The sequence below is a fragment of the Bombina bombina genome, chromosome 2 (genome assembly GCF_027579735.1).
Source record: "Bombina bombina isolate aBomBom1 chromosome 2, aBomBom1.pri, whole genome shotgun sequence".
NCBI classification, from domain to species: domain Eukaryota; kingdom Metazoa; phylum Chordata; class Amphibia; order Anura; family Bombinatoridae; genus Bombina; species Bombina bombina.
The window spans coordinates 922,237,423-922,250,953 of NC_069500.1; the positions used below are offsets into that span (position 1 = coordinate 922,237,423).

General features: G+C 34.6%; 1 protein-coding gene across 1 annotated transcript in view; it reads left to right on the forward strand.

The window, feature by feature from the left end:
- Window positions 1-13,531, forward strand: part of GC (GC vitamin D binding protein) — a 286,233-nt gene that overhangs the window by 235,550 nt on the left and 37,152 nt on the right. Inside the window, exon 11 of the mRNA XM_053703332.1 lies at window positions 8,325-8,457. Coding sequence (XP_053559307.1) covers window positions 8,325-8,457 — 133 coding nt within the window. The remainder of the gene's footprint in view (window positions 1-8,324; window positions 8,458-13,531) is intronic.

Genomic DNA, 13,531 nt, shown 5'->3' on the forward strand with positions numbered 1-13,531 from the left:
GGGGAGATATTAAACACCTAACTAAGATGATTATCTACAGCCAAAAACCTACACTATATTAAATTTTGCATACTACAGATATGCTAGGAGCCCATTACAAGAAACACTGGAAATCCAGATGTATATTTAAACCCTTTGGCATAAGGGTATCCAAATAAAAAATCCAACGAGATTCTCTTTGTAAAAGGCTCCTAGCCTTATCTCCAACCCTAGGTCTTGCTAGAATATGGTCTATAATGATGTATCTGAGGTCCAAAACGGCATGCTTAAATTCCAGGAAATGCCTGGCCACCGGCTGGTGCGACACACCATTTTTGATAGCTGCTCGTATTGATGAGCAGTGATTTACCATTCAGGTCCTCAGATCATCCTGGGTCTTACTCACATAGAACCTTCTACATGGGCAATGTAGGAGGTATGCAATTATTTTTTTTGTGCACGTAACACTATGTTTAATAAAAAAACTTTTTGTTTGTCCAGGGGTGTATGAAACGTGTACTCTGGTTAGTCCTCCACAGGTAATGCATCCACTGCAACAGAAGCAACCTTTTTTGGAGGTACTTAACCAGGTTCTCTGGGTGTAGCTTTCCCTGTAGGGCCGTAACATTAAATCTTTCAGAGATCGTCCTCTCCTAAACCCCACCATAGGGGGTTCCATCTGGGTGAGTGGTAGGGACTTATCGGTAGAGATAATGTCCCAAGTATCTTTTAATATTCTGGAAAAACCCAGTCTTTCTGGAGTGAAAGTAGTTGTAAAAATCATCCTCTTGGCTTTTTCCTCTTTTTTATTTTTCTGTAGGGCTTGCTCCTGGGTTAGACCATCTGTTAGTTGTAACGCCTGATGAAGTTGTTTTGTTCCTTTTCCCCTTTCTCTGAATTTCAACTGCATCAATGAGAGTTGTTCATTTCTTTTTACTTCATCCGTATTATTATGAAAAACCCTTTTTAATTGTGAGACCGGTAGGGCACGTTTTAGGTTTGGTGGATGACAACTGGATACTTCCAACAGTGAGTTGCGATCTGTCTCCTTCTGAAACAAGGTTGTACAGAAACCATCTGTCCCTAAAGATACGTATATCCAAAAAGTCGATCTGTTGATTATGGTGATTCATCTTGAATTGGACCTGAGGGTTGACTTTATTTAAGTTCTCAAACCATTCCAATAATGCACTGCTATTGCCCCGCCATATCACAAACAGATTGTCGATTTAACGTTTGAAGATATATATATATAACTTAGACATGTGCAATTAGTTTCATTCCGAACCAAAATTAGGACGACAATCGGGTGATTCAGAGATTCTGAAATTTACTGGCGAGCACATGTCTAATAAATATACTGTATATGTGTGTGTGTGTGTGTGTGTATATATATATATATATATATATACTGTATATATATATATATATATATGTGTATGCATATATATGTTTGTATATAGGGAGCAAGATACCAAGTTCATCAAAGTCAATATGGAATATGGCCAGTTATTATTGCAACATGCGAGGAATGAGGTAACGAGGGATTGAAAAACCTTTGTGGTCCAGATTACTTTACGGTTATTTGTATATTAGGAATAGTGTTACAACAAATGTTACTATAGGAGAGAAAGTAATATTATCACATTACACAAATTCAAAGGACTGTTTTGAAATGGCGGTGCAGTCCCTCACAGGGAACCATCAAAGCCCTTTTCTTCCACCAGATCTCAACAAAAACCTCAGATGAGAAGCCCGACAATAGTGTTTAACAAACAGGCTGCACTAAAAGCAACATACTCACAGGGATACGTGAGTAAATGAGAGGATGTTATTCAAAAGTCACCGGAATAGACAATGGCAGTAAAATTCCAGCTTTAATGAAGTCCAATAGAAGCTCAAAATCTGTAAAATCACAATAAATGAGCTATATGTATATATATCATATATAATTTATTGTGATTTTAATTGCTCTTGAGGAAGGTAGTTATAGCTGCTGAAATCGCTTGAGCTTTTTGACAGACATTTTGAGCATTTATTGGATTTTATTAAAGCTGGAATTTTACTATTGTCTATTCTGGTGACCTTTGAATAGAAAATCTTCTATTCTTTCACGTATCCTTGGGAGTATGTTCCTTTTAGTGCAGCCAGTTTGATAAAAAAAATATTGCACTATTGCCAACCTTCTCTTCTGAGGTTTTCTGCTGGGATCTGAGATGGAAGAAAAGGGCTTTGAAGGATTCCTGAAAGAGACTTCTAGGGGCTAGATTGCAAGTGTCGCGCTAACATTAGCATTCGGGAGATATTAAAATACTGTGCTCAAATTAACTTGTGCTCATATTACAAGTTGAAAGTAAACGCTACCACACGAGTGCAAACTAAATTTGTGCTCGTAGGATTAGCGCGACTAAAGACCTGACGTAAAGGGTTAGGGTTAAAAAAGTTGCATTTAACACAAAATAAATGCCTTAAAATAAAGTGTTCTACTCATATATACACTACATAATAAAAATGATTCACATAAATATTAAAATTAAAAAGTTATAAGTGTTGAAAGGTATATGGTATATGACAAGGTATTTGAATGGAAAGAGCGATAATGTGTATATATATATATACACATATACATGTGTGTATGTATATATGTGTATACATATGTATATATGTGTATACATATGTATTTGTTTACATGTGTATATGTATATACATACATTTTTTCACATAAAAACACATATATTCACATGTATACACATATATACATATGGCTATATACTGTAGAGCCCTTTCCACTCAAATACCTTAAAACACAATAAATAATATTTAATACATTTATATATTTAATTTAATGTGTTTTACTGTGTATGTACTGTGTATGTAATGTAAACATTTGACATTCCAATGTTATTCCCATAAGGGAAAATGTTCTATTTATTTTGAAATAGACATGTATATACATATAAACACACAAACACACACACTTTGAAGCCCTTTCCACTTTAATCCATTTTAATATTTTATAATGTGTATTTACTGTAAATATGTTACATTCTAATGCTCTTCACATAGGGGAAAATGTTAGCGCAAATCATTTACTTTGAAGTTGTAATACTTGTGCTATACCCACCTACATTAAAAGTTTACTTTCAGCAGTATTAGCACTCACTCATGTAATCTAGCCCATAATTGTTTATTTTGTTTATTGATACAAAGTGGAAAAAAAATAAGAAAGCATTAAATTAACTTAATTTGCCTTAATTTGTAAAGAAAAATCAATTGTTAAGGGTCCAAAGAATTGTGGCTGATGAGACTTTATTTGATCTGAGGCTTAGTGAAATGAGGGATTGTTTTGTGGAACATGGCTATCCTCTGAGTATTACTGAAAAAGAGATGAATTTGGTATCCTCGATTTCTAGAGAAACCCTGTTGGGTCTTAAAAAGAAACAGTGTGACAAGGATAGCCATCATAATGAACAGCGGATGGTCTTCGTTTCTGAATTCAATTCCCAAAATTACCGTATTCAAAACATTATTAAGAAACATTAGGGTATTCTTGGTAAATGTAATCTGGATGTCCCTGAGTTCACAGTAACCCCTATGGCAGCTTTTAAAAGAGGCTTTAATCTACATCAAAAACTAATTAGAGCTGATATTGGTTCTTCTATTTGTACTGATAAACAAAGATACATAAGTAGTAAGAATATGGGATGTTACCACTGTCTGGGGTGCTCTTGTTGCAGTCATCTAATCAAGGGGTCTGTTTTTCATCACCCCAACTTGGGTAAGAAGTATAAGATTAATGGTTATTTTACTTGCCAAACACAATATGTTGTGTATCTGGTGAAGTGCCCTTGTGGGCGGAGCTATGTGGAAGAGACTACAAGGTGCATTATGGATCGCATAGTTGAACACAAAAGTACTATTAGGACCAATAATAAATTTGCCCCAGTAGCTTGCCATTTTAATTTAATGGGTCATGCTGTGAATCAACTTATATTTCAAATAATTTAATTTGTACCTAGACCTAGAAGAGGAGGAAATAGAGATCTTTTAGTAAAACAAAGGGAATGTTTCTGGATACATAAACTGGATACTTTATTAAGATGGCCTTAATAGAGATTGGGATCTTTCTGTATTTTTATAAGATTCTATTAGTTTCTGATATTGTCTTGTGTGGGGTAATTACTCCATAGATTTAAAATCCTGTGCTAAAATTCTGCATTAAATAATTCTGCATTAAAATTTTTGCAAAAATGCTGAAAATGTATTTAAATGATTCCCTTAAAAAATGCTTTATTTGCCTATGGTTCTTTGTAAATAATTACTATTGCATAGTTGTTACAGATATTGATTTACTTGAGATAATGTAGCATGCTATCTTCAGTGTCATGTTAGATATTTTGTTGTTCATCCTTTGAATCCTCTTACTAATATGTTGTAATTGGAATACAAACAGTTAATGTTGTAAATATCCTTCTACTGCCCCCCTAGTGGTGTAAGGGTAAATAAGGATGATATTGTATCATTTACTTTTATTGCATGACTAAGGGAAGGTGTTCCCAAAACGTCGCTTATCATATGTGCTAAATAAAGCTCCTATTTCTACACTTTGCTGCCACCTATTGGATTCGCTGATATGTACCTAGGGATATATTTGGTTATCCCTGTGTGGCTTGCAGTGACCTGAGTGCTGGACTGTGTTGTTTGTGTTTTTTGGATAAAGAAAAATCAATACTGCCTACTTCCCCCCTCTTGGCTGCGAGTGCATGGTGGTGAGTGCATGTGCAGCAGGCAAACATATCTACATCTACTGTTGTTTGCCTTTTTGATTAAAAAACCACACAAATTCATGAGATGGAGTATTTATATTTTTTAGGAAAGAAAGTTGTTTTTTATTTCATGTCTCTTTAACATTCAACTCCCCACTTTTCTTTAAAAGTTATCTTTTGTTAAAAAAAAGCAAAACACTTATAATAGTAACTTCTAAATAACTTCTAAAAGGCTCCTTACCCTCCATTTTATCTGTGATATTAAGCCATTATTTTAGACGTTCTAGATTATATGCAAAAAAAGCATCCTAATGGCTTAGATAATACAGTGATCTCACATAAAAATGCAATTACATCCCTTTGACCCTTTTACTGATCCCTCCTCTTCCTTCTCTAACACCCATGCTGAATCGATTAGTAAAGAAATACAGTGTATTCCTACGTGTATGTATATTTACTGATTTATGTTACCTGTATGCCTGTTTGTGTTACTATTGTATAAGAAAAATTGTCAATAAAAACTATTTAAAGGAAAAAAAATGCAATTACAGAGAATAGTTCCTTTCTCTTCCTGCATTAATCAGAATAACACAATCAATTACACTTACATAAAAAAACTAAACATTTTTCTTGCTCTAGCTAGCATACTCAAAGGTTAAAGTTCCTTATAATTCTCATTAAAATGTAAATTTGCATTAACCACTACATTCCACAGATAGAATATAAATATACATGTAGGTGTATTTTTATGGGTTATTAATAATTGTAAAGTAAAACACATTTTTTGTATATTTCATACAGTTTTATTTTGTAAACTTTTTGGGAAAACTAAGGATTAAATTATGCTAAATTGTAAGCAAACTTTATGTATTAAATCTTAATGCTTAGTGTGTAGAACTCTCTCTGTCAATCAGAAGAGCTATGTAAGGTTTTTATCCACTGATGATCAATCTGTCTCTACAGATGAGTGTGCACAAACATGCACTTCATGTTAATTTGAAAATCAATATGTGTTGTTTTATGTAATCATATTTTACAAAATAGAAAACTTTTTCTCTTTTTCTTTTTTTTTCTCTTTCTTTCTTTCTTTCTTTCTTTCTTTCTTTCTTTCTTTCTTTCTTTCTTTCTTTCTTTCTTTCTTTCTTTCTTTCTTTCTTTCTTTCTTTTATTCTCATTGGATTTAGCAACAACCAGTTGTGTATTTAGGGTTCTGGCATCACACGTTTTGGTGTGTGTGTATATACTGCCTGTGTATATGAGTGTATTTGTGCATGTGAAACCATTTTTTGTGACTGTGTGTGTTTACTTTGTATTGTGTGTGTGTGTAGTTTGTATGTATGTATGTGCATTTGTGTGTATGTGTACATTGTATGTGTGTAAGAATGTTTTTTTTTACATGTATGCACATATGCATGTGCATTTGTATGTGTCTACTTTATATTTATGTAAATGTGCTGTGTCTATGCATGTGCATTTGTGTGTGTCTACTTTATATGTATGTAAATGTGCTGTGTCTATGCATGTGCATTTGTGTGTGTCTACTTTATATGTATGTAAATGTGCTGTGTCTATGCATGTGCATTTGTGTGTGTACTTTATATGTATGTATGCGTATTTTGTGTGTGTGTATGTATGTATGTGTATTTGTGTACTTTGTATGTACATATGTATGTGTGTGTATGAATGTGTTTTAGTGCATGTATGTTTGCATGTGCATTTGTGTGTGTACTTTATATGTATGTATGTGTGCTTGTGTGTATATACTTTATATGTATGCATTTGTGCTTGTGTATGTATGAATGTGCTTTTGAATGTGAAAGTATGTTTGTATTCATGTGCATTTGTGTGTGTACTTTATATGTATGTATGTGCTTTTGTGTGTGTGTGTACTTTATATGTATGTATGTGCGCTTGTTTGTGTATGAATGTGCTTTTGTATATGTACTTTATATGTATGTATGTGCTTTTGTGTGTGTGTGTACTTTATATGTATGTATGTGCGCTTGTTTGTGTATGAATGTGCTTTTGTATATGTACTTTATATGTATGCATGTGCTTTTGTGTGTGTGTACTTTATATGTATGTATGTGCGCTTGTTTGTGTATGAATGTGCTTTTGTATATGTACTTTATATGTATGCATGTGCTTTTGTGTGTGTGTACTTTATATGTATGTATTTGTGCTTGTTTGTGTATGCATGTGCTTTTGTGTGTGTGTACTTTATATGTATGTATGTATGTGTGCTTGTTTGTGTATGCATGTGCTTTTGTGTGTGTGTACTTTATATGTATGTATGTGTGCTTGTTTGTGTATGCATGTGCTTTTGTGTGTGTGTACTTTATATGTATGCATGTATACATTATATTATATGTATACATTAAAGCTCAGCATGCCAAACTCATAAAGACTGTGTTGCCCCTTGTGAAGTATATTGTGTCTGGGTCTTTTTTCTGCATATTTTAGAGTGGACTGTTTTATAGAGGGAATTTTGTTTCCTGTTTTAATGTGCTTGTTCTGTAATGTTTTAAAGTCTCAAGAGTTATGAGATCGAGATGCCGTTCCATTGATTATAACGGAAGTCACAAGGGATGGCTATTAATATTTTTAATTCCATAGTTTTTGAATTGCAAAACTGCTGTTTTATTGTTTTTATGGTTAAACACACAGTGCTGCATGTTCGATAGTCTTAAAATTACACACTCTAATTTATTACCCTTATTTTCCTCTAAAGCTACATTTTTTAGCTGAATTCAAAACAACCAAGGGCATTAAAACCGTATCTAAATAAATAGAAATAACACAGGTCCCATCCCAGCCACTATGAGGTGGCCTTGAGGAGCCTTTAAATGTTTTATATACCTTAGGTGAGGTATATAGAACAGGGAATATACAGTATATTCATTGTGCCGCTAGAGCACACGGCTCAATTTCTCTTTTAATCTCATATAAAGGATTACCTGGTCATACCCTATACACACTTTGATCTGCAAGTTGAATATGAGAGAAGCGATTTGGATATATGAACTTGGAATTTTATTGCCAGGTGGTATGAACAGAGACTTTGATTAGGCTTTTTTTTTATTTTTTAGATTGATGTGACATGTTTTTTGTTTCATAAAAAAAAGAAATACTTTTGTTCACTAGGTGGCGATGTGTATATGTATTTTCTACTATATGATGTATAAGGGGTGGGGTATTTAATGGGTATTTATATGTGATGCTAATGGATGCATCAGGTCCAAAATGTCTTTTTTTTTTGTCTGGCTCAATAAATGGTGCTGCTATTTTTTTGTGCTTGTTGTAATTGAATGGAAGTGCCTAACTTTAATATCTTGCATACATTTTCTTTACTATACCCAGATTCTGTTCTTTTCAATAATTCAGTATCAGTATATAACTCATAATTTGGGTGTGTCTGTGTTTTAATAACAATAATTTTATTGTATGTCTTTGTAACTAACAATTCTTCTATCAGGTTGTTTTATTATTTACAAAAGCAATAAGTTATAATTATAAACAGAATATAAAACTACTACAAAACTTTTATCAATAAACTCTGTGTTGTGTTCCCTGTCACAGGACTACCAAAATGTTCAGCAGGAGATTTCCTAAATTATCAGCAAGCAAGCTGGAAGAATTAGTGGAAAAGCGAACAAGTTTAGCATCAACGTGCTGTGTTACAAATGCTCCCCCAGTTTACTGCTCAGAGATGGTGAGTAGATTTACAGAATGGGTTTTATCAAGAAGTGAATTAAATTGCTGTGTACATTCACTATAATATTAGCCATGGTCAGTATGAATTTTAATGTATATATTATAAGGCTAAATAATTATAGTATGTGCTAGCCTTTGAAGCATTTGTTTTAGGTAACATATTGAACAGGCATGAGGTATAAATGTCCTACTGTTTTTTAAATTAATTTCAATTGTTTACTTTCATAAATTTCCTCTTGTCTATATAAATTAAATGAATCTGCTTTGCATCTTAATTGGGTAAAATGACTGACATACTCTGCATTTGTAAGCACAATACATGTTCTATACAATTTAATACTGTTTCTTTATGGTTGCAAAAATAAAATTGCAGACATAGGTAGAAGTAACTGAAGCACATATTGTATAGAGACAAATTTCCAATCTATTTGCATATCTGTGGTCTAGATTTCTATCCTTGTGACTTAGGGCAGGTGATCTAAAGCTCTCTGCACTGGCGAGATGCTCTGAGAGGACTCGTCAGAACTGAGAGGTACCTCAAAGAATTTTAGAAAGACAACTTTTTAGTTTGAGCTATTTATTTCACTATGGGTATAAAAAAAAGACATACATTACTATATAATGCTTAAAAAAAGACCCCAAAGATTTTGTATGATCTCTCTCCATGCCGCTGAGTTTGGTCAGTATGCCCATACTGATCAATGCAAGGTAGGGAAAAATAAGTCCAAAAATACTTTTTGCTTTTTTTAGTAGGTTTTAGATTTCTAGCATTAAAGAGGGTTTAGAATCTGTTGCCTTTTTGGCCCCCGGCAAATATTTGGCATGGACCCGCCACCATCACCAATACCCCTCCCCCACACCATATGCCATTCCCCAATATCACCAGCACCCTGCCCCCATCTTTTTCACCACTGGAAGAATAAAGCCTACAGAATAATATGAATAATAATTTAACCACAGTCCTGTATTTTAGTAAACTGTCCAGTAAAATCTTCAAAAAATATTGGACACTTTTTCCCTACTTTGTCCAATTTTTTAAAGTCTTAATATAAAGGCCTCCTGCGCCTCAACACAAATATTGATTTGTATGTTATTATTGGTAGCCAAGGGGTAAAATAACTGCTTGGTTGGGAAAAATATACATGTAGGATCAAGAGTGGGTTCTAAGGTAGAGCTTTTGTGGGGGAAGTTTGTGTGATCCAAAAACCATTGAGACCAATCACCTGCAGATTGCCCAGTTATTTCTGTGGCGTACATCAGGCAACCCTATATGGTTCTCAGAGGGATTAATACAGAGCTACACAGCTAATCAAAATGTATAAATTACTTCTAGAAAACTATAACTTTGATAACTTTATAGTTACAGCATGGCATTCTGGTTTCATAATTATTATATGGGTCACTATCTTCCCTGCATACTGGTGGTATATTACTAAGCCCAAACATTCTACATGGATTTCTCCTTACTTTAGAATTTATTAAAACTATTTTTTTCCTATTTTTTAAGCTGTTACCATAAAGCAAATGTAACACATATAGGGCTAGATTACAAGTGAAGCACTTAATTAACCAGACATTATAAGTGGTAGCAATTAGCCCTCAAAAAATTAGCCAGAGATCAGATCTGTGGTTAATTTTCTTTACTTTTTTAAAAGTGCCCTCAAAATAGAGGGCATTATAGTGTTTTTATTAACCCTTAAGGACCAGAGCACTTTTTCCATTTTCTGACCGTTTGGGACCAAGGCTATTTTTACTTTTCTGTGTTTAGCTGTAATATTCCTCTTACTCATTTACTGTACCCACACATATTATATACCATTTTCTCGCCATTAAATGGACTTTCTAAAGATACCATTATTTTCATCATATCTTATATCTTATAATTAACTATAAAAAAAATAGAAAATATGATAAAAAAATAGAAAAAAACACACTTTTTCTAACTTTGACCCCCAAAATCTGTTACACATCTACAAACACCAAAAAACAACCATACTAAATAGTTTCTAAATTTTGTCCTGAGTTTAGAAATACCCAATGTTTACATGTTCTTTGCGTTTTTTGCAAGTTATAGGGAAATAAATACAAGTAGCACTTTGCTATTTGCAAACCATTTTTTTTTTTTCAAAATTAGCGATAGTTATATTGGAACACTGATATCTGTCAGGAATCCCTGAATATCCCTTGACATGTATATATTTTTTTAGAAGACAACCCAAAGTATTGATCTAGGCCCATTTTGGTATATTTCATGCCACCATTTCACCACCAAATGCAATCAAATTAAAAAAATAGTTCACTTTTTCCCAAACTTTTTCACAAACTTTAGGTTTCTCACTGAAATTATTTACAAACAGCTTGTTCAATTATGACACAAATGGTTGTAAATGCTTCTCTGGGGTCCCCTTTGTTCAGAAATAGCAGACTTATATGACTTTGGCATTGCTTTTTGGTAATTAGAAGGCCGCTAAATGCCACTGCGCATCACACATGTATTATGCCCAGCAGTGAAGGGGTTAATTAGGTAGCTCGTAGGGAGCTTGTAGGGTTAATTTTAGCTTTAGTGTAGTGTAGTAGACAACCCAAAGTATTGATCTGGGCCCATTTTGGTATATTTCTTGCCACCATTTCACCGCCAAATGCGATCAAATAAAAAAAAAAGTAAAAATGTTCACAATTTTAGGTTTCTCACTGAAATTATTTACAAACAGCTTGTGCAATTATGGCACAAATAGTTGTAAAAGCTTCTCTGGGATCCCCTTTGTTCAGAAATAGCAGACATATATGGCTTTGGCGTTGCATTTTGGTAATTAGAAGGCCGCTAAATGCAGCTGCGCACCACACTTGTATTATGTGCAGCAGTGAAGGGGATAATTAGGTAGCTTGTAGGGAGCTTGAAGGGTTAATTTTAGCTTTAGTGTAGATATAAGCCTCCCACCTGACACATCCCACCCCCTGATCCCTCCCAAACAGCTCTCTCCCACCGTCACCCCACAATTGTCCCCACCATCTTAAGTACTGGCAAAAAGTCTGCCAGTACTAAAATAAAAGTTTTGGGGTTTTTTTTAAAACATATTCTGCTGTGTAGGATCCCCCCTTAGTCCCCAACCTTACTGATCCCCCCCCCCCAAACAGCTCTCTAACTTTCCCCCTCTAACTTATTGTGCGCCATCTTGGGTACTGGCAATTTGCCATAAAATGTTGTATTTTTTTTGTATTTTTACATAATTTTTCTGTAGTGTAGCTGCCCCCCCTCAAAAACTAACCCCCCTCCCACCCCCTCCCAGATCCCTTAGACAAAAATTCCCTCCCTCCTCTCTCCCACTTTATCGTACAACAATTGTGCCATAGTGTAGCATTCCCACCCGCCCCCGTGCGTGCTCCCGGCACCCCTGAACATGATCCCGCCCCCCTCTGTTGCACAACACCCATAGATGGCCACTCACCCACCTCCCTGCAACGGCTTCCACCCACCAATGATCGTGACCATCGATAGCCGATGCAGAGAAGGCCACAGAGTGGATCTCTCTGCATCGGATGGCTAACGAATGTTATTGCAGGATGCCTCAATATCGAGGCATCACTGCAATAACATTAAAGCGGCTTGAAAACACTAACGATGTACAGGGTACGTCGTTGGTTGTTAACGACCGTTTTTTGTACAACGTATAAAAAAAATCTAGCATTCTTTTTTAATAAAAAATAACTGCACATGGCAGTTTATGGGGCTTTAAAGTTGGTGGGAGTGGGGTGTTAGAAAAAATACAGCACTGAAAAGTGCCTTTACATTGCCGTCTATGAGAACTGTGTGTTCCCACAGACCACAATGTAAATATATATGTATATGCTTATTTACATATATATTTATGTGTTAATATGTGCATTGACACATATTAACACATACATATATATGTATATAAGCATATACATATATATTTAAAATGCTGCCCATCACTGCGCTACTTTCCCCCTTCTCTGCACAAGGTTTTGACGACATCAGAACGAGGCTCCCACTGAGCGCAATGCTTCCTAGCAATCCATTTCGATTTCCTTGTAATACCAGCGCAAGCGATATTTAGCGCACCACTTGTAATCTAGCCCATATTCTTTATATCTGACAGTTTCTCTGTTTTAAAAGTGTCTCCAGCTTTTATTTATGCTGACAAGACTCCATTGTTTTTCTATATCACATTGTTTAATTACATTTAAACCTTGCTTGACTGGTTATACAGGAGGGGTTCACAATTCAGTCTGGTTCATATAATATTAATTCTGGTAGGGTTAAAGGGACAGTATACACTCATTTTCTTATAACTGCATGTAATAGACACTACTATAAAGAATAAGATGCACAGATACTGATATAAAAATCCAGTATAAAATGGTTTAAAAACGTACTTAGAAGCTTTCAGTTTAACTCTGTTGAAAAGGCAGTTGGAAAGCCCACTGCAAGTGGGAAATAAGACACTCCCCCCTCACCCTTCTTTTGCATATGAAAAGACCCTTTACACAAACAGGAGCAAGCTGGAGTAGGTAGCTGACGGTATTCAAATAAAACTTTGGGGCTTGGTTAGGAGTCTGAAAATCAGAGCAATGTTATTTAAAAATCAAAACTATACATTTTTAAAAAAACAAACTTTATGGGCTTTATAAATAGATCATCTACAAAACATTTATGCAAAGAAAAAATGAGTGTATAATGGCCCTTTAAAGGGACAGTCTACCATAGAATTGTTTTTGTTTTAAAAGATAGATAATCCCTTTATTACCCATTCCCCAGTTTTGCATAAACAACACAGTTATATTAATATACTTTTTACCTTTGTGATTACCTTGTATCTAAGAACCTTCTGATAGCCCCCTGATTACATGACTGTGACTGTTTATTATCTATTGTCTTGCAGTTAGCATTGTTTTGTGCTATATCTTAAATAACCCCCTGTGCCTGAACACAGTGTTATCTATATGGCCCACGTGTACTTTGTCTCTTTGTGTTGAACAGGAATTTAAAAGGCCTGTGATAAGAGGCAGCCCTCAAGGGTTTAGAAATTAGCATATGAGTCTGCCTAGGT